This window comes from Grammomys surdaster, unplaced genomic scaffold, assembly GCF_004785775.1.
Source record: "Grammomys surdaster isolate TR1022 unplaced genomic scaffold, NIH_TR_1.0 183, whole genome shotgun sequence".
In the NCBI taxonomy this organism is placed as follows: Eukaryota; Metazoa; Chordata; class Mammalia; order Rodentia; family Muridae; genus Grammomys; species Grammomys surdaster.
Window position 1 is genome coordinate 2,098,089 of NW_021604628.1, and position 21,374 is coordinate 2,119,462.

General features: G+C 50.1%; 1 protein-coding gene across 1 annotated transcript in view; it reads left to right on the plus strand.

Annotated features, from left to right (window-relative positions):
- The first annotated feature begins 1,487 nt into the window (after positions 1 to 1,487).
- Positions 1,488 to 21,374, plus strand: part of Umodl1 (uromodulin like 1) — a 56,173-nt gene continuing 36,286 nt past the window's right edge. Inside the window, exons 1-6 of the mRNA XM_028767960.1 lie at positions 1,488 to 1,632; positions 4,147 to 4,389; positions 12,745 to 12,906; positions 14,689 to 14,807; positions 18,550 to 18,739; positions 20,201 to 20,317. Of these exons, the coding sequence (XP_028623793.1) occupies positions 1,557 to 1,632; positions 4,147 to 4,389; positions 12,745 to 12,906; positions 14,689 to 14,807; positions 18,550 to 18,739; positions 20,201 to 20,317 (907 nt within the window). The 5' untranslated portion in view covers positions 1,488 to 1,556. The remainder of the gene's footprint in view (positions 1,633 to 4,146; positions 4,390 to 12,744; positions 12,907 to 14,688; positions 14,808 to 18,549; positions 18,740 to 20,200; positions 20,318 to 21,374) is intronic.

Here is a 21,374-nt window from a genome sequence, read left to right on the forward strand (position 1 = left end):
CCAGCACTTGGGAGGCAGAGGCAGGCAGATTTCTGAGCCTGGTCTACAGAGTGAGTTCCAGGACAGCCAGGACTACACAGAGGAACCCTGTCTCGAAAAACAAAAAACAAAAAGCAAACAAACAAAAACTAAACGCGGGGCAGATGTAGGAAGCATGGCATCCATGTGCTCTCAAGCACTGGGAGAACCCGGAATGTTAAATACACAAGGTTGTGTCTTCAAAGAAAGGATGCGTCGCCTGTTATCCACCCAGATGGCTGGGAGTACCTGGTGACCTTTGAACTATCTGTGTGGCTAAGACGCTGGCTCCTCCCCCACGCTCTTAACAGAAGCTTGTTTTTCCTCAACCCGCAGGACCCACTTTTGGGGAATGCATTAAATGTACTTTAGTACATGTCTGATCTTGATTTAGATGACTTTGTAGTTTATTGTGGATACAGAGCTGAGTTGCTTATCAACAGGGAAATTTTCACCAAAGTGTGCTGTGCTTAAATACGCCCAAAATAAACCGTTCAGTGTCAGACTCCTGAAGTTTGAACCAACACCACCCACTTAGTCGGGTTGAACCCGACTAACGGGCATGTTCTGCCAACCTGGTTTCTACAGTACTGGAGATTGAACCCAGGTGAGCATCCTACCAACTGAGCCACAGCCCCAGACCAGACAGAAACTTTAAAAGTCCATTTTCTGTATAACACCATAACTAATGAAATACACCATCATCATTTCTACCAACCCTCAGGACGGTTGGTTCTCTCTTCTACCATTCCTGGATGCGTTTGAGTTCACCTAGCCCCATGGCGGCACCTTTGTGCAAGGGAATTGTGGGAGATTTTGTTCTGGCCTCTCATAACTGAGTTCACTCAAATGTCTTTAGGGGAATGTTTTACCCTCCGCCTGACACAGTGCACAGATGCTCTCCCATCACCGGCTTGCCCACTCACCTCCAGCTGTTCATTTCATACTTTCTCCATTCTGAACCCCGACGGGCACAGAAAGGTTCTTTGAGCGCAGCGTTTCCGTGCCCAGTTAGGACTGCACAGAGCTGACGAACTTGGCTGTGACCTCTGACCTCTATTGTTGAGTGCTATGAAGGCTCCCTTCTGGAGCCGATGTGAGACTTTGATGTGGGCCTGTCTTCTCCTGCCAGCTGGGAGCAGCTGGGTAACGGAATACTTTGGGTCCGATGCAGAGAGTCAGATCTGGGTCTGAAACGCATTTTCTGCGTACAAACAAGATGAGACCTACTGATGTGGCCGAAAGCTGCTCACTGCTCATCTTTCCTAAAAGATCCCATCTGCTCAGAGCAAGAATAGGCTCTGACATGCAGGTGCCTCCCCAGGGAAACAGCCGTGCCGGTGGCTGGCGTTAATGAGCAGGCATAAGGGACTGCTCCCTGTGAGTGTTCCTCTGAAGTCACTGCCACTAGCAACAAGCACAGGGGACAGGGGCCTTTTCTCCAGGCTGCGGCAGTTCAGGCTCTTCTGAGCCTAGCTTAGGACTCAGGCCACCGCAGTAGAGGTCCCAAGCCCTGCCTGCACCACCACCACGGGATAATGTCCAGGACACTTAGGCTGGCCCTGCTGGCCTTGGCATGCACTGTGGACCTGAGCCAGGCCAGCGGCTTTACAGGTAAGGGATCTAGGGGTGAGTCCAGAGAAGGGACTTCTAGGAGGGGAGTCTCAAAAGGACAGTGCCTGCTGGGACCCTGGCTGGCCAGCAAGCATCTTCTTTGAGAGAGGCATCTTGTCCTGACCTGGCACATGATCTATTCCAATTATCAACAGTCTACGGTGGTGCACTGGGTAGGCTTTCAGAATGAGGCCAAAGGGAGTGTGTCTCCAATGTCTGAGGTCCATGGGGTTGAGAAACAGATTTTGAGGCTGGGGTTGGGCCAGAAGCGCTACATTTCTGAGGGAGGAATGGATGCGCAAAATTAGGTACCCAGCATGAAGGTCTCGTTTACAGATTAGGGGAGGGGCAGAGTGGCTTACAGATCATGGTGGCTCGGTCTCACCCTCGGCCACATGTTCTTAAGTACAGAATTACAGAGTGAAGGGTGTAGCGAAAGGGCTGGTCAAGCATGAGGAAGCTCTCGGCTTACAAGGTTGTGTCTGTCTGGGAGTTGGGGTGCAGCTCAGCCTGTGTGAGCCCTGGCTTTAATCCCCAGAACTGCAAAACCAAACCAACATACACAATCAAACCACTGTATTCCTGATACCCCAGACTTCAAGGAATCATCAGAGACATAGTGGAACATCAGGAAGTTCCTGGGGATCTCATATGGGGACTGTGACTTGTTCCTGTAAGACCACAGGACCCAATGAAGCCTTTCTTGGGGCTGCCTGCCTGCTCACGGTTCATCAGAAGGGCCATAGAACCTGTACAGGCTCATCACTGTGTGCTGGGTATTAGCTTTGCCACTTAACCCCACAACTACAGGACATAGAGATTGTTTTAGGAATGACAGGGTTGGGAGACAGAGACGTACAACATATTCCTGGGGCCTGCTCCATCCCAGGCATGACTATGGGGTCAGCAGGCTTCTGAGGAAGGGAGTCATGTATCACTTGCCTTCACCAAAGGGTTGGAACACTCTCAGGAGCAATGGAGGACCTTGTGTCTTAAGTGGGCATTTGTGGGGCACTGTGAGGGTTGGAGATGGGGTTGAACCAGGAACTACATTCACTCTAGAGCAGTGATTCTTACCTGTGGGTTGTGACCCCTTGGGGGGAGGTGTCAAATAATCCTTTGACTGGAGTCACTTAAGACCATGGGGGAACACAGATATTTACATTATGATTCATAGCAGTAGCAAAGTTCTAGTTATGAAGTAGCAACGAAAATAATTTCATGGTCGGGGGTCACGGCCACCTGAGGAATTGTGTTAAAGGGTCACAGCGTCAGGAAGGTTGAGAACCATTGGGCCAGAGCAATGAGGTTTTCCACCTCCTGCTATGAGGGCTCTTGGAAGAGACTTTTGCACAGCAGGTCCTGTAAGGGGGGTTCTACCATAGCTCTGCCTGTCCCCAGGGTTGAGGATGGCACAGTGGCCTCAGTAGAAGATAAAAGTAAAGAAAGATAGCGTTTCCCAGGATTTCCTGGGGATGGAGGAGGTGGTGTGTGTGTTGTGGTGTGTGTGTGTATGGTGTGTGTGTTGTGGTGTGTATGTGCTGTGTGTGTATGTGTGGTGTGGTGTGTGTGTGTATGTGTGTGGTGTGTGTCTATGTGGTGTGTGTGTGTGTGTGTGTGGTGTGTGTGTGGTTTATATGGTATATGGTGTGTGGTGTATGTGTGGTGTGTATGGTATATGATGTGTGGTGTGTGTGTGTGTGTGTGTGTGTGTCTATGTGGTGTATGTGTGGTGTGTATGGTATATGGTGTGTGGTGTGTGTGGTGTGTGTGTGATGTGTATGGTATATGGTGTGTGTGTGCATGTGCGTGAGTGCGTGTGCACCCATATGTGAGATGGGGGAGGAACTGTTGACCCTACAAGGGTCAGGTGGAGGCAGGGCTCCCTAGAACCCGTGCCCTTCATTAACATGGCTGACATCCCAGCCGAGGCTAAGTTAGTAGACTCTGCATCAACTCCAGTAGATTCGTCAGGGTACCCCGGCTTCGACTTGCTCAGCACAGCCAAGCCGCTACTCTATGCCACCCCTCACCTGGGTCACCCCTGAGATCTTGGCCTCCAGCCACATTTGTGTCCTCAGAGCCTCTATTTCTCTCCGGAATATTCTGTGACCACTTTGAATGAGGAGGAGGAGTAGATTTTCCAAAGGCCAGGCTGACTCCATGGGGATGGGGGACTGGACTCCAACTCTATGTGCTTGGTTGGGCTGAATTTAATATTCCACTCAAATCCAGCCTGGATGGCTCCTGGCTTTGAACACAAAGAGGGTTCTCAGAGTACAGATCGATGTCAATGGCTGCATACATATTTATGCAAATGGATGGGTGGTTTTGGTTTTTGAAAAGGCAAAGGCCACACTAGGACTGGAGGGCTGGTTCTAGGGTCCGTCCGACAGTAGCATGCTCGGTTAGCTTGCTGTTGCCAAGAGCCAGCACTCATACATGTCACAGTGATCGGATGTGGTGCTTTCCCACCTTGGCTTGCTAATACATCCTCCACGGTCTTCTTTGTAGAAAATGGCCTCTCGCTGTTGAGCTACCAGCTGTGCAGCTACCCGGTGACCCAAAGGGTCCAGAAGCTGCAGGCGGTGCAGACTTCCCACACAGCCTACGTGCACTGTGGAGGATGGATCCCCTGGAAAAAGTGCCCCAAGACCGTGTACCGGACCCAATACCTGGCGATGGACGTCCCTGAGTCCAAGAATGTGACCGGCTGCTGTGCGGGCTTTGAGCAGCTTGGCCTCTACTGTGTTCTGTGTGAGTCCAGGGTAATGGCGTAGGGTCGGGCTGAGCAGCTTTTTCCTTGGAGGGAGGAATTGTAGGGACTGTGTGTGCAAGCCTTCAATGTCCCCCCCAAATCCTAGACCTTTCTAGAACATTGCTCCTCTGTCTTTATTGGACCTTGGGGTTTCTGGGGGACGCTTTAAATGAACCCATCCCCAGATTTCTGATTTCATAGTTCAAGTGAAGTACAAGAATCACCAGCCCTTTGATTTTTTTTAGTTTTTGTTTCTCTGAGATAGGGACTCACTTTGTAGCTCTTGGCTGTCCTAGAATTCAGTATGTAAGACCAAGGCTGGACTTGAACTCATGGAGACCCGCCTGTTTCTGCCTCCTGACTGCTGGGTTAAAGGAATATACCACTATGTCTGGAGTCATCAGCCTTTTAACATGCTGGAGAGATACCATGGGCTGGTGAGCCTCCGGTGGTCCTTCTAGCTGACTGTACAGCAAGGGCCTCTGGGATACTCTGCACCAGGCAACAGCCTCGGAGCTGGTGGTAGCACTGATCAAGGTCCAGCAGGAAGCATCTGTGGCTTTTAGAATGTTGAATGGTTCTAACACAGTGGCGTTTGATGCAGTGTCCCAACCTCTCCAACAATAGAAACCATGTTCTCTTCCCAAGGCGGCTATGGAACCTTTGACTCACCTGAAATCCTAATCTAGTCTCCACTAGAAAGAGGCAAAGGGGCTGGGCCTCCTACTTCTTGGCACAGGTTTGTAGGATGTACAGGTCGGTTACCTAGGTGATCCAATATGGCTGCCCATGTCATAGCTGGAGCTGGGCGTGGCTTGGGGCGCAGGACTCAGCTCCTAACTTGGAGCGTTGGGGGGGTGGTGCACCGAGTATGTCTCCCAGCAAAGGCGCGTGGAGGGGGGGTGCTTGCTCATTCTGAGTCAATGTCAGATTGGAATGGGCGTCTGTCCTGCCTGTCACTCAAAATACACAGGATCTGTATGTGGGTATGGAGGGAGGAGTCCAGGGTCGAGGTATGTCAGCTTGGGCCACCCTGAGATGTGAGGGCTACTGCCTCACAATGCAAGAAGTTCAAGTTTGGGTGCTCCAAAAGGAATCTCACATGACCCATCTTTATGACCCTGGGCTGGGATACTAGCAGGTTTAGTCTATGTGTGGATCTTCCCAACTCGGGGAGAGGGGATGACCCCTCCCCAGATCAGAAGGCTATCTTGGCTCTAGTCACTGAAGCCTCCTGCTTGTACTCAGCCCTCAGTCCCAACCAGTGTGTCCTCATGAGGATGACACTACCCATTGCCCTAGTCCAAGGGTCAGACAGGGTGCTGGCATGGGCAGTTTAATGCTGTGGTAGACCTGCTGCTTGTTGAACAGGAGGTTAAAGGATGACTCCGTCTACAATGGGAACCAATCAGGGCCAGCAGCCATTCCATATTCCCACTGTCTCCCTACAGGGACGCAGGAGAGGCCATCTTGCCTGATGCTGATCTTAGACTTCCTGCCCTAACACCCACTTCCTTCTCACATTCCCTGGTCCTGCTCCAAGGCTCATGGGCACCAACTACACAGCTCTTGATGCTACCCCACCTCCATGGCTGGGTGGTGGCTTCCACTCGGTGTCAACATGAACCTTGTGAAAGGCCATGGGAACCCTGGCTCTGTGGTTCAGAGAATGTGGGCTCTGCCAGAGTCTGGCAGTGGATGACTGGCTATGGCCTGGTCCACCCATCACTTACCAGTGTCAGTCACACCGTCTCCTAGCTGTTGGATAGTTTATGGAGGGCCACACAGCTGAATCTCAAGGAAGAGGCTGTCAGAGGAGGATGAACCTCAGTTTCCCCCCCCCCCAGCTGTGCCAGCCACAGGAGCCCCCATTTGCCTCACCTGCTGCATCAAAGAGAAAGTGCCACTGGATCCTTCCCCATGACCTCCCCTGTCTCTCCTCCTCTCCCCCTTACCAAACTGTTCCTGTGAGAAATGTCTGTTGAGGGACTTGAGCCCCATTTTTGGAGTGTTACTGCCTTTCATTAGAGAGATCATGGGCCAGATTGACCTCTCATTAGAGCCCTAGATAGGGCCCCCAGGCTTGGGCAGAAAGAGATGTGAAGGTCTGCTCTCAGAGATGGTAGAGGAGAGGGATGGAGCAACAGGGGCGGGGCAGGTGGGCTGGTGGTTATGGGATGTCTGGTGTCGAGGGAGAGTGGTCCAGTAGGGTCTAACAGGGCATGACCCCTTAGATCTTGGAAGGCCCAGTCAAATACGGTGATGGGCAGCTAGGAAGCATCCCAAAGAGAGTATGGGAGGAAAGGATGTTGGCATTGTGTATGGTCTTCTAAGAGGTCTTCCTGGGTCATTGCAGACAGGAGGTTCCTGGGTTTGCCTCCAGGACACAGTGTGGGACAGACCAGTGACCTGGCAGGCAGTACAACTGTGGTCATACTGGGAGTAAGCCCTGAGCTGTACAGTCACACTGTAAGTGGGACAGTCTGGTAGGTCACCACAAAGACAGGAAGACAGGAATAGAAGCTTGACATTGTACTCAGATTGTATTCACATTGCATTCAGATTGTATTCACATTGTATTCACATTGCATTCAGATTGTATTCAAATTGTATTCACATTGTATTCAGAGAGACTGTGGTCTGGCAAGGAGGGTGGTTACAACCCCGAGAACCCTCCTTCCTCTCATCTCCAGCCAGCAAACTCTATAGGGATGGGTGAAAGGCACTAATCCAGAGCCCAGCCTTGGTCTCTGGCCAGGAGGTCAGCCTTGTTCCTGAGATGCAGGCATCCATCTGTGCCTCCCTCCTTATCAGCCCTGGAATTCCTCCTTCCTCTGTAGACATTTGGGCTGACACTCTTCTTTATTCGAGTGACTTCAGAGGTTGGGGATTTAGCTCAGTGGTAGAGTGCTTGTCTAGCAAGTACAAGGCCCTGGGTTCAGACCTCAACTCCAGAGGAAAAAAAGACAAAATTATTTATGCGTGTGTGTGTGTGTGTGTGTGTGTGTGTGTGTGTGTGTAGGTTAGAGGACAACTTACAGGAGGCAGTTCTAGGGCTCAACTCAGGTTGATCTTTTGCAACAAGTGACTTAACTCACTAAGCAGCGGTCTTACCAGCTCACCGGGCACTTCTTAGTTAACAGAGTCAGGTTAGCACCTGCTGCCAGCATCAACCCTGTATGTATCTAAGGACGTCTAGATTCTGGATGGGGTGAGGGTTAACTCAGAACAAGCAAGCCATTCAGAGTATGTTGTGCTAGGTTATTAATAATGTTAATATGCAAAATACCTCTACAATTAAAAAAAAAAGAATGCCCGTCTTCCCTTTTGCCCCACATCAAAGAATCAAATTTTTTAGTTCAGACAATACAGCTTGCCATAAGGGAGTCTGAAATCTCAAGCTAGCAGTCCCAGTGAGGGAACCAGGGGAGGCATTTCAGGACACTGAGGACATCAGTGGTGACAGACACAGAGGTTCCTCTGTCACTCTCGGAAGCCTGACGGGTCCTCTTCCCACTTAGAGACCTCCATTCAGGGGAAACTGGGATTTGTGGCTTCACTGCAGGTTCCAACATTACAGAGTTGGCAACAGGTTACAGACCCTCTTGTCCCTGAGTAAACATGGCTTATTGGTCTGTCATCTTTGAGATGTCTGTAGAAAAGACTTGCTGGCTGGATTGAGTGGTTTGGGTCTATCAATGGGGCCTGAGGCCTCTTGTCTTTCTCAGAGGACACACAAAACCAGTGCCTGAGGAACAGCCTCCTTCCTTCCCAAGCTTTTTGTCCCCAGGCCCATAGCTTCTCTGTTTTTTTATCCTTTTTGTCTTGACACTGGGGTTCCCCTTAGGGAGGTCTCTGCTGGTATTAAGGCTTGGTGTCTGATGCGCCCTGTGGGGCCACTGTAATGTCCCCTTCCCTGTCTTTGAGAACTGATCACCTAAGTGTCTCCAGCTCTATATTCAGGGACATCTCCTTGGTGCCTTGGTACATTGTTGACACCACAGGCGTAGGCAGACAGCTTCCCCGTGCTGTTGACTTGAGGTGAATTTCATAGTTGCTCATTCAAAGACACTTCATTGCTGGTTTAACTACTCCATCCCAAGGCCCGAGTGTGTGCAGAACAAGGCTGAGTCCCAGCTGGGTCCACAGGTGTCTCGGAGGAGCAAAGACAGGATCAAAGACACACTCACCTCTGTGTAAGAGGGGGCAGGCCTTTATCAGGCCTGGTGTCTGAGCCCTGGTGTCTCTCCCCAAGCCAGTGGTCCAACCCCAGACGGTGCCTTTCTTCCTCGTCCCACTCAGTAAGCAGCCATCCAAACCAGGAAAATGATGCCTAGGGCATACTTGCTGTGACTTCCAATGGCATCATCTCTTTCTAGCCCCAAGAATCTCACGTTTAGAAAGTAAAGTCATCTATTCACTGATTCAAAATTTTAATATACAGTTATAAACGTGAACTCAACAGGTACAGATTTTAGGAGCGAAACAAAGACCAGAGGGCAAGCACTGCAAAGTCTGCCCCTCAAAAGTCACTTCTGGTGATGTTTCCCAGCATGCCCTAGGGCCAACACTGTGCAAGACTCCAGTTACCCTGCTGGAGCTTTCCGTTTTTTTAATCACTTAGCAATTCCACAGAACGTCTTCCGTGTCAATAAATATTACCGTAGCCATTGATTGAGTGGCCTCCGGGAATTGTTACATATGGATACATAATTGCCCAATCAGCCATCAGCTGTCTCTAATGTTTAGTTATCAATAATGCCACACTGCATGCAATGGACATGACGTGTTGGAACTGTCCTCAGAGCAGATTCCAGCAGGTGGAGCCCTGTGTGCAGCAGCCCTGGTTCTACAGGGCCCCTCTTCCCTGCCAGCAATCTAGCAAACTCTTACTCCTTATACAAACACCCAAGACCTGCTGGTCCAGGGTCACTTCAAACCTCCCACCTCTATGCAAATGTCCAGGGGCACCTTGTGCTGACCAGGCTGAGAAGCAGAGGACGGGGGATCCCAGAGAGCTTATGCCCACCAGCCAGTAATTCGTTAGCCCTGGGCAGCCTTGGAGGCTGTGGTCCAAATAGGAATCTCTGGGGCCGTCTGGCCGAACTGGGACTTCCTGGGTTGCCAAGCACTGAGTAGAGCTGTTTCATTGTTTGCCCTGAGTTGAGAAAGGAGAGATTTTTGACTTTCTACCAAGTTAACTGGCTATTCCTTTAGGACACAGTGTTAGTCACCAGCCCTGCAGAGGGGGAAGGGGAATTCCCTTTGGCAATAAGGTTAAGATGAGGAACTTGGGTTCCAGAGCCCTGCTGTTGCTAGGCAACCATTGTTAGATGTTGTTGCTAGGCAACCATTGTTAGAGCCCTTTTCTTCTCTGGTGTGTGTGTATGTGTGTGTGTGTGTGTGTGTGTGTGTGTGTGTGTGTCTGTCTGTCCAGAAAACAATCTCAGGTATCATCCATGGGTACCATCTTCCTCTTTTGAGACAGGGTCTCTCACTACCTGGAGCTCTCTCCAATCCTGCTATGCTGACTAGCCTGTGGCACTAAGGGATCCAGTTTCCTGGGACTCCCAACTGCTGGGATGACCAGTGTGTACCATTAATGCAAGGCTGGGTTTCTGGGACTTGAGTTCAGGTCATGGAACTTGTGTGGCTAGCGTATTACACATCTCTCTGGCCTGGAGCCGGTTTTCATGAGGCCACCTTTTTTTTTTTTCTTCTGTATCTCAGTAAATCTTCAGTTTAGAATTGTCTTAGTTCTACGGAAAATGTGGCTAGATCCTGCAGATCGGTTTCCTCCACCGTGAGCATCTTACGTCACTACGACGTGCTTTACAGACCAGAAACCCAGAGCAGAGGTGATATCAAACCTCACGCTGTCATTAGGCCTTCCTGTCATCTCGGGACACCTTACCCACCTCCTGCCTGCTTGGCCCATGGCCTTTGTTATTCACAGCATCAGATGAGTATCTGTCCTGCTCTTGACAGGAAGACTGCAGAGATTCCTCCATTCCTTCCTTGGCCTGCAGCTTGACCCAGCTCAATGCTTTCTTTCAGACAGGGACACATTGTACTGGTACCTAGATATCAAGGCCATGAAGGACCAAGCCCATAGGTCGGAAATGATAATATACTATTCATGACCGTTAACCAGGTGTTTCTAAATAGCAAGATACAAGTCTCAGCTTCCTGAGTAGGGTCCGTGTCACCTTATATGCTACATTTGCTTTGGTGGAGTGGCTGTCCTTGGGACTTGTTCCCAACAGAAGTGAGGCCACAGTTCTCTTCATTAGCTACAGAAAGTTCCAGAGACCCTGAGAGACCCAAGAGGATTATCTCTGAGACTGCAGCATCTCTGGGTTGCCTCTCCACCCCTCCAGGGCCCTGGCTAACCTTCCTACTGCCTCATGGGATACTGTCTGAGTTATTTTTCTATTGCTTTCATCAGACACTATGACCAAGGAAGTGTATTTTTTAAGAAAGCATTTATTTGGAGCATACTGTTTCAAATGGTTAGCATCCATGACTGTCATGAACATTGATCATAACGGGAAGCATGGCAGTGGGCAGGCAGGCAGGCGTGGTGTTGGAGCAGTAGCTGAGATCTTACATCTTGATTGACAAGCACACTCAGCAATATGCCTTCTTCAACAAGGCCACACCTTCTAATCCCTCCTTGTCATGGTTCGAATATGCTTGGCCCAGGGAGTAGCACGAGTCGGGGGTGTGGCCTTGTTGGAGTAGGTGTGTCACTGTGGACATGGACTGAAGACCTTCACCCTAGCTGCCTGGAAGTCAGTCTTCTCCTAGCAGCCTTCAGATGAAGATGTGGAACTCTCAGCTCCTCCTGCATCATGCCTGCCTGGATGCTGCCATGCTCCCACCTTGATGATAATGGACTGAACCTCTGAACCTGTAAGCCAGCCCCAATTAAATGTTGTCATTTAAAAGACTTGCCTTGGTCATGGTGACTGTTCACAGCAGTAAAACCCTAACTAAGACACCTCCCAAGCAGTTTCACCAACTGGGGCCCAAGTATTCAAATATCTGAACCTATATGGGGGGGCCGTTCTCACTCAGACCACCACAGAACATAACTATTGGTTGGCATTATCTAACACTTGAAGATCTTGGAAGAGCACTTCTGAATACTTCATGGAGTGTTGGTAGATACATGAACAAGAAAGCAAAACAGCAGAGGAAAGGGAGCAAATGTTGGAAGTCATGGCATCGACTCCAGCTGCGAGACTCCAGCAGCTCCAGGGACCCGGGGAGCACCAGAGAAGGGAGCACGGAGATTGTCAAAGTGTCTGAAGGCGCCAAAAGTGTCTCCGTCACCACACAAGCCCAAGCATACTGGCCTGTCCCACAGTAATGGCGTCTGTGGGATTCCTTCTGTTTGCACTCCGCCCTGGTGGTACACCAGCTCCACGTGGTCCTTGGCCAACAGGCCCTACCTCAGAACTGAGGACTGCAGGGCCCTTAGGAGCTTCCCTTGACTCAATCTCTTCCAAGGGCAACTTTCTATGAAGTGCTCAGTAAACATGTTTGTGTGTGCGTGTGTGTGTGTGTGTGTGTGTGTGTGTGTGTGTGTGTGTGTGTGTGTAAATACTGATACTAGGAGAGCATAGAAGGTCCCTGTAATGGGACTCCTTGGGTTTGGAGGAAGACAAAGCACTTTAGTTCTCCCTTGAACTTGCCTTAATATAAAAGAAGCTCAGTGATATCTGAGCCGGAGTAAGCAAGCCTCTAACAATTCCAGGGTCTTGGTCCTGATGCAGAAGACCCAGACCAGGATATGTGGAATTTCTGCAGCTGAAGGCAGGATCAACTATGAATGTGTTCAGCCCTCAGTTCAATTAGGATTGCTGCCTTTTTTATGTGGCTGGCGTTGCTTGAAAAAGCAGATTCATATATTTTACTTCTGTGGATGTGTGTCTGTCTGATTTGGTCACATATGTGGAGCGCCTATGGAAGCCAGAAGAGGTTATCAGATTCCCCTGGAGCTGGAGTTATGGGAGATTGTGAGCCACCATGTGGGTACTAGGAACTGAACCTTGGTCCTCTGCTAAAACAGCAAGCGCTCTGAACCGTGCAAGCACCTCTCCAGCCCCAGTGGTTGCGTTTGAGACAGAATTCTTTGTATCCCAGGGTGGCTTTGAACTTGCTACATAACTGAGACTGACCTTGAACTCTGATCCCTCTGAGCACTTGGATTCCAGGCACAGGGCACCACACATGCACACCGTGTTTTAACAGGTGCTAGGGACTGAGCCCAGGTCTTCCTGTTGGCAAGCACAGTGCCAGCTGAGCCAAGTTTAATGCTAATATGTTAACTTGTCTCATTTCACCAGCCCTGAACCGGTCCGGGGAGTTCGCATCTAGACCCGGGTTCTGCCCAACAGCTGAGCCAAAGTCATTTAGCCCATCATGCAGCTTGGACACAGACTGCTCTGGACTTCAGAAGTGCTGCTCCTGGCCAGGGGCCCGCCGCTGTGTGTCCCCAACACCCACAGGTAGGGATGCAAAGAGGAGGGTCTCAGGAAGACATTGATCTGGGGAAGGTGGCAGCCACAGTTGCCCAGGGAGCCTGGAGCTGAGAGTAGGGCAGACAAGGGGTCTGCCTGTCCCCATGGGTGGTCCCTAGAGTCCCAAGAGAGTTAAATATGTGGGAAGGAAGCAGTGGTGGGCAGAGCCATAGTCGCTTGTCAGGGACGGCAAGGCTTGGTACAGTAGATGGGCTTGTTGGAGCTGTATCCCCTGAGGAAACACAGACTTGCACATATCTCACGGCCCAGAGCAGCTGCTGGCGGTCTGGCATGTGTGCCTACTCTTTCAGAAAGTTCTCTCTGCCTAGGGATCTGTATTATGAGCAGAGCTGGACCAATGCTCATAACTAAAGAAATACAGAAAACTAATATGTGTGTGTGTGCATATATGAATATATACCACATGTACTATATTGCTCTATTATCATACAGCCATAAAATTACCACATATAGTATCAAGAACTAATATATTACAATTCTATATGCCAGTTATACTCCTGAACCGAAGCTGACCTTTGTATTTAAAGCTTCTGTATTCTGAGTTATTTAAAACATTTGAAAAATGTTTTGTTGCTGATGTGTCCTATTCAGGAAGACCTGTGGTGGGCACATTGGTAGTGGATTTGTAATAATTATGTTTTTTTTTAAAAAATCACTACTCGGGAGCTGGAGAGATGGCTCAGTGGTTAAGAGCACTGACTGCTCTTCCAGAGGTCCTGAGTTCAATTCCCAGCAACCACATGGTGGCTCACAACCATCTGTAATGGGATCCGATGCCCTCTTCTGGTGTGTCTGAAAACAGCTGAAGTGTACTCATATACATAAAATAAATAAATCTTTTTTAAAAATAAAAAATCACTACTCCCTAAACAATTCATATTCAAGAACTGACAGGCATTTATATTGCACTCAGCACTATTTAGAGATGTTTAGAGCATCTGGGAGGGAGTTTACTGACATGCAAACACTTGTCCACTCTAAGTATTTGTTATGTTATTTATTTATATTTTTATATGTGTATGAGTGTTTTGCCTGCATGTATGGTACCCACAAAGGCTGGAAGAAGGGATAGGTTTTCCTGGGACTGGACTTACAGACGGTTGGAAGCAACCGTGTGGGTGCTGGAAATTTAGCTCAGGTCCTCTAGAGGAACAGCCAGAACTTATCCACTGAACCATCTCTCGGGCCCAACTTGTTCAGTTTACGTGGGGGACTTGGACATCTACAGATTCTGGTGACCCCTGGGAGTCTTGGAACCCATGTATACTGAGGGTAATTGAATAGACTGGAGATTATTGAATATTACATGTGCTATAAGAGACAGCATGCACTGTCTAGTATGCAGTCGTATATGCCGTTCTAATGTCAGGCACTTACACTATTCACCTAGACAGCAGGTGATATCTAATATAAACAGTGTTACAGAGAATATCACACACGGTACTATTTGCAGCCAGTGTAAGGAAGCAAGGGTGGATTGCACTGATCTTATGTTACATTGTAACAAAGTCTGAAGGAGGAGCTATGTCCCAAGGGTCTCTCTTCAAGCAAGCCCTTTGACTCTTCACAGTTGGGAGCCAGTGGTCCTTTCAGCAACAGGAGAGATGGAAGTGAGGGCAAACAGCAGGAAGCTCCCTGGAGGCATTTTATGCAGAAAGGTGGTCTCCTGCCTTCCAGGCCCTGCTGACCACCTGCAGCCTGTGGTGGCTGTGTCCCCAGGATTGTAGCTCACTGGCATCTGACCTGCAGGTACAGAGAGGAACACGGTGGGCTGGTACAACCTGACTGTACTGGTGAAGATGAGCTTCGAGGACCTGCAGCGAGAGGACCCTGGGCTCCGGAACCACACGCGCCTGCTCTACTCTTTGGTGAGCGATGGTTACAAACGTCATGTTTCTCTTCCTGGGCAGATAGAAAGGGGTGACAGTCCCCCAAATGTCCCCGAGTGACTGACCCTGAGGTAAACTTGAATTCTTAACAAAAGTAAATCAGCCTCGCCTCGCCTGTAACCCTAACCCATGGGGCATACAGATAGGAAGATCAGGAGTTCGAGGCCATCCACGGCTATGTAGCAAGTTCAGGGTCAGCCTGGGCTACTTGAGACTGTCTCAAAAACAAACAAAACAGAGAGAGATACTAGAATGGTTGTGATCACAGTGTCATTCCGCGAGTTCTGACGTATGTGCCTGAAGCCACACCTGGTGTGTGGGATGGGGCAGCCTCCTTGAGATACTCAATTGAATAAATAAAAAGATGTCCTTATCAGTATGGCCTTAGCCCCTAAGTCCCCAACCGGGAAGTCCCCATTCTCACTTTGTGGAATCCTGGTCTGTCCTGTTCAGGCCAAGAGCGCACCCCAGTGTGACAACTAAGCATGGCTCCAGGCAGTACCTAATGCCCCCTGAGATCAAAGCCACCTTGGTAGCAACCCCTGCACTGCAGCCACAGTTCAAATATGTCATAGCTATTTCTAGTCAGGTTATCTCTCTATGGCAGCATTGTTCCGACTTGGGGAATCCTAGGATAGCATGGCATCCCCTGTGTCCCATCCCCCCACCCTCTGATATGCCTTTAAACAGCAGGCTGCTCTTACAACCAACTGTGGCTAGAAGGCTGCACACAAGGAGGGCCCAGTGGGGCTTACCGCCCTGTTGCTAGCTTACCACAGCATAATGAGCCCAGCTAGGGGATGACAATTTCCATTCTGCATCTCTAGTCCCCACAGATAACACCACATGGGTGCAAGGCTGAGAATCAGATCCCTCTTCAGCCACTATCAGGGTAGCCTAGAACAATAAGGTCACGCTTACCCTGTCCTTCTCACTGTGAAGTGATGCTGCCACCCTAGGGGTCTTCTGCAATCTCACCTCTGCCAAGAAGCTCTGTGATACCCACGACCCTTGTTTGCTATTGGTTGGTTGAGGGCCTACCCATGGGGCTAATCAGAGCACAACTCTGCAGCCAGGCCACCAGGGTACAAACCCCAGCCTGGTACCTGCTGTGTGAGCTTGGATACATTGTTTCACCCCTCTGTGCAGTGATGGAAGGGGATGTCTCAGCGGGCCCATGCTGAGACATCTCTTCCCCCTGAGGGATCAGCCACACACCAGTGGTATAGCATAGAATAGAGTTTATTCAGGACATGGGGAGGGGAGCCAGGAGGGTAGTAGAAGCAGAGAGAGAGAGAGGGAGAGAGGGAGAGAGGGAGAGAGAGAGAGAGAGAGAGAGAGAGAGAGAGAGAGAGAGAGAGAGGCCAGCCATGACCATGCAGAGAGAGAGGGAAGGGAAGGGGGAAGGGGGCAGAGAGAAGCTACAGACAAGAGATCAAGAGATTAGAAAAGGAGGGGGCAGGCCTACCTGGCTGTTGCCAGGTAACTGTGGGGAGGAGCATACCTGGCTGTTGCCAGGTAACTGTGGAGGTGGAGTTTAGACAGAATACTAACACTCTGTGCCTCAGATATTCATCCATTCAATGCAAACGATCATAATTCCACATGAAATGGCAGCTGTGGTTTAGACAGCCTCTGGGACTAATATCTGGGACGGTATCTGAGCAACTAGAGGAAGGAAGGTTAATTTGGGCTCGCAGGGTGCATGCAGTCCATGGAACGGTGCCAGGGTGGATCTCCCCACCTCAATTAACTTAACCAAGAGACTTCCTCACAGACAGAGACTTGACTCTTCCGTGATCAAGTCGACAGTATTAACCATCGGAGCCTGTGAGGCGTTTGCAGCAATCCCTGACACCCTAGGCCTTGAGACCTGTCACTTGAACCCACTATTTCTGTAACCCTGCAGTTGCCTCCGTCCTGAGGGAGCCAGCTTGTCCAGGCAGGCTCCTGGCTGCAGCAGCTGCTGGCTCCCGGGGCTCCCTCCCGACTAAAGGGTACCAGTGGGGGATGGGTGGATCTTGGCTTACCTCCTGAGTTAGTTACACTGTGTCTCCTGGGAAGGGTTCCAGGTCTCTGGCCCCACAGAGTCAGGTCTGTTTACAAACCTGCTTTGGAGACACCGGTCAGGGTGTGCAGTGCCAACATGCCTTGCGTCCCTGGGGCTGAGATGCTGAGATGAAGGCTAACAGGGAAGCATTCTACAAAGGATTAAAAAAAAAAAAAGCACTGTCTAAAATAAAATCATCAGACAAGCAACAGGAGGCCTCACTTTACCTTCAAATTTCCCGCCTTAATGTAAGAGGCCAGGTTTCTGCAGGGGTGGGGGCTCGGGTCCCAAGACCACAGTTCTGCAGGCAACCTGGGGGTGCCCCAGCAAAGCGGCTCTGGTAATAAATGGCTTGGCAGAAAGTGTTCTCTCCGGCTCCATGGGCTGGAAAAATTTGTCATCAGGGTGTAAGCACTGATGGTCCCTCTGGAGGCCGAGAGCCCGAAAGAGCCCACAGCTCTTCCTCTTGACTTACATGGTCATCTGTCCCCTAGGCCTTTTCACATTGTCCTTACTCTGAGCATGTCCAGCTGTGTGTCTACATTTTGCCTTATGATGGATGGAGTTGGAATCTCGCTAAGTCGCTCAGGGTGGGTCTCAGACTCCTGGGCTTGAGTGATCTTTCTGCTTCAGCCCCTCGAGTGGCCAGGATACAGGCATATGCCGCTCTACCCAGCTCAAATTTTCCCTTTTAATAACGAGAACATCAAGGTCCACCCTCCGCGTATCCAGGCACACCTATGTCCAACTGAGGCCACACCTGGTGTGGAGGTCAGGGCTTCACACCTGAGTTTTCGTGGGGCTAGATCTACTGACCGAGGCTGAGGCCACGCTGGTTTTCTGGGAAGGTCACAGATGTAAAAGATACTATAGCAGCCCTCCTCTTCCTCCTCTTCTTCTTCTCCCTTCTCTTCCTCCTACCCTTCCTCTTTCTCTTTTCCCTCTTCCCTCTTCCTTCTTCCTTCTACTCTCCTTCATCCTCCTCCCCTTTGTCCTCCTCCCCTTCTACCTCTTCTCTCTTTTCCTCCTGCTCTCCCTCATCCTCCTGCCCTTCTTCCTCCTGTTCTCCATCCCTCCTCCCCTTCCCCCTCCTCTTCTCCCTCCTCCTACTCTTCCTCCTCCTGTTCTCCCTCCTCCTCCCTTTCTTTCTCCTCTTCCTCCTGTTCTCCTCTTCCTCCCCTTCCTCCTCCTCTTCTCCCTCTTTCTCCTCTTCTCCCTCCTCCTCCTCCTGCTCTCCCTCTTCTTCCTGCTCCTCCTCTTCCTCCTCCTGCTCTTCTTCCTCATCATCATCATCTCCTTTAAACAATCTCATGTAGCCCAGGCTAGCCCTGAACTCACCAGGCCATCAAAGATGTCCTTGAACTTGATTCTCCTGGCTCCAACTTCCAAGTGCTAGAATTACAGGTGTATGCCACTATACCCGGCTAATGTGGTGCTGAGGCTCAAACCTGTAGTGTTTGCATGTTATGCGAACACTATACCAACTGAGCACAACCCAGTCCCATAACATTTCTTTACTGTTGGGTAGACAAGTGTGTGTGTGTGTGTGTGTGTGTGTGTGTGTGTGTGTGTATGCATGCTTGTATACAATTTGTTTTAGCGTTCCTTGCCTCCAGCTCCTTCCTCCTGCACAGGATGTCCTACCATTTTTCCTCTGGTTCTGCTTCCCAGGTCACTAGTGCCTTGCAGCCCCTGAACCCAGCTGTCCACTACCTGACCTCCACTGGTGGCAGGGACACATTCACCACGGTGTCATGGCTGCTGCTGGGCTTTCCACAGCTCATGACTGTAGCCAACATCTCCGCCATGTTGGATGAGATGGTGAATCGGGTCTATGAGGTGATCAGCATCCAGGTGCAAGGTGAGCCCGCCCTCTGGGGACACGGCCAAGCTGACTCTGAGGCTACCGCTGGTCCTGTTAAAGCAGGCTAAGCCCTGACGTGCGAGATGGCTGCTTTGGGTGTATCGCTCTGCAGAACACAGGTGTGGCTTGGCTCATCTTTTCCTCATTCTGGCCCAAACCAAGTTTAAATTCAAGTTCCTGTGTGCGGATTTGAGGAACTATCTTTGCTCTACCAGCACCTGCACAGTATACACACACACACATACATGCACACACAGACACACTCACACACACATTGACACACACACACTGACATACACTCATACACACTCACACCACACATTGACACACACACACAGATACACACATATACACACATACATGCACACACAGACACACTCATACACACATTGACACACTTATACGCACACTGACATACACTCTGACACACATATTCATACACATTCACACACAGAGTCTCCTCTATTCCCTTCCTTTCTCCCTAGCATGCTTAACACTTATCCATGGAACGTTAAACTGAAAACTACAGATTATGGAAAACCCAGACTCTCGATGAAAGAAATTATAACACCTATGGCTTTAAAGAAATCTATGTCAGGCTTTGGCAAATTTTTTATTTCAGTCCCTTAGGTCTGATGCTGGCATGTAGCAGCCACTGGTGTACGAGCAAAAGCCTGGGGACTAATAACCTCTCCCTGGTGAAGCTGAGGAGCGGCACAGCTAGGCTCCTGGGCAGCCCCATGTCTGGTGTCAGTCATGTTAAGGGTGGGGCCCATGACCAAAGCATTCATCTTGTCCTACTGCAAATGTCCCTCAGCCACAGGTCACAGACCCATTTCTGGAGGCCAGTGAGCATCCTTAGTTAGAACAGACTACAGATGAGGACTTTCAGCAGGTGGTTGGGGGGTGAGGGGAGGGGCGGTCCGGATTGGTGAGGTTTGGCTCTTAAGTTGGAGGCTGTCCTCTCATGAGGTCGTCTTGGTCCAATTGGTTATCTCCATAATCACATGCAGAGAAAGTAGACTATGCATGGAGATAAATAGCTAAAACTCACGCACTTGCTTTCCCCCAGGAGAAGGGGTTGGTACTTCATGGGTAACCATGAGCTCATGTGTAAACATATTTAGATATGAAACAGCCTAGCTTTGTTTTCTTCATCCTGGGAAGAGTGGCTTTATGTGAGGCAGGTGTCCTAGGGCCTGGGATGGGAGGATGACAGACACGAGAGGGAGGGCCAGGCCAGCTGGACATGTTGGGTGATGTTCGAGATTCTTCTCAGCTCAGGAAACTTCTGGTTCCTTTGGTTTACTCTTGGACTCATCATGCTATGACCACTGAGACTCAGGGCAGCCCCAGAGCCAAGTGCACAGGCTATACCAGGTGCCTAGGATCACCGGGTGAGCATGATCAGGCTGAAGTAGCTTCCGGGTTATCTCATCGGCTCCCCCCTTTCCACAGACGTGAATGAGTGTCTTCACAGTGAGCTGCAAGCCTGCTCTGGAGGAAAGCAGTGCCAGAACCTGGAGGGATCCTACCAATGTGTGTCTCCCCAGCAGCTGGACCGCACAGATGAAGGTAATGCTGGAGTCCTCAGAAGTCATGAGAGAGATAAAGAGACCATGTGTAGGGTAGATGACTGACGGACCTCAGGTACTCCAGCTATCTTCCCATGAGTGTATGAGGTCTAGGCTCCAAAGTCGGGAGCAGAGGAAGGTCTCCGGAGGCTGGGAGGTCAAAGAGAACTTGATGGGTCATGGATAGATAAGAGATACTTATTCATTGACACTCAGGCCACTGGGAGAGAAGACAGGAGCAGGCACTTAGGTATAGGCCACATACAGGTGCACACAGGCACAGACACAGGCCAGTGTACAGCCCTCAGGCAGACAGACAGACACACACACACACACACACACACACACACACACACACACACACACTGGCTGGTGAAGGCACAATGCTCTGACCTCAAGGCCATAGTTACGTAGAATTACACAAAGGTGATATTTCTCCAGGAATGGTTACATTCCATCACCTACATATTTTTTCCGCACGTCGGTATCTGCCATTTTGTGCGGATTCTCGACCCCCTAGGCATCCGGCATTAGGCCTCTGGACGTGCAGATCCATCAGGGCCATGTTGTCTAAACATAAACTGTCTTGTACAGCCCTCTGCTCCTCTGCTCCCAGACGCAGAATAGCTGGCTACTCAGTCCCTGCAGCCTCGTCTGCTCTCCTAGCAGGTTGTGGTCAATCTGTCTGGCTAATGCATGGTCCATACAGGAAATGCAGTGTCCAGTCAGAACCCTGCTCTCAGACATGGAGAATGTACATGGGTGGCACAGGAAAGGGACAGTTACAAATCTCCTGAGGTGCTGCAAGATGTTATTTGAAAAAAAAAAATCTCAAACATTCCATTTTACCAAATGAAGACTTAGGAGCCAGATGCTGGGATGAAAGCCTGCTAGCTCAGAGAGGGAGAGAAAACACCTAGCTGACCTACCAACTCCATCAAAGTCCCAGAAGGAAAAGGCTTCTTCTGCTTTTGCTCCTGCTCCTGCTCCTCCTGCTCCTCCTGCTCCTCCTGCTCCTCCTGCTCCTCCTGCTCCTCCTGCTCCTCCTGCTCCTCCTG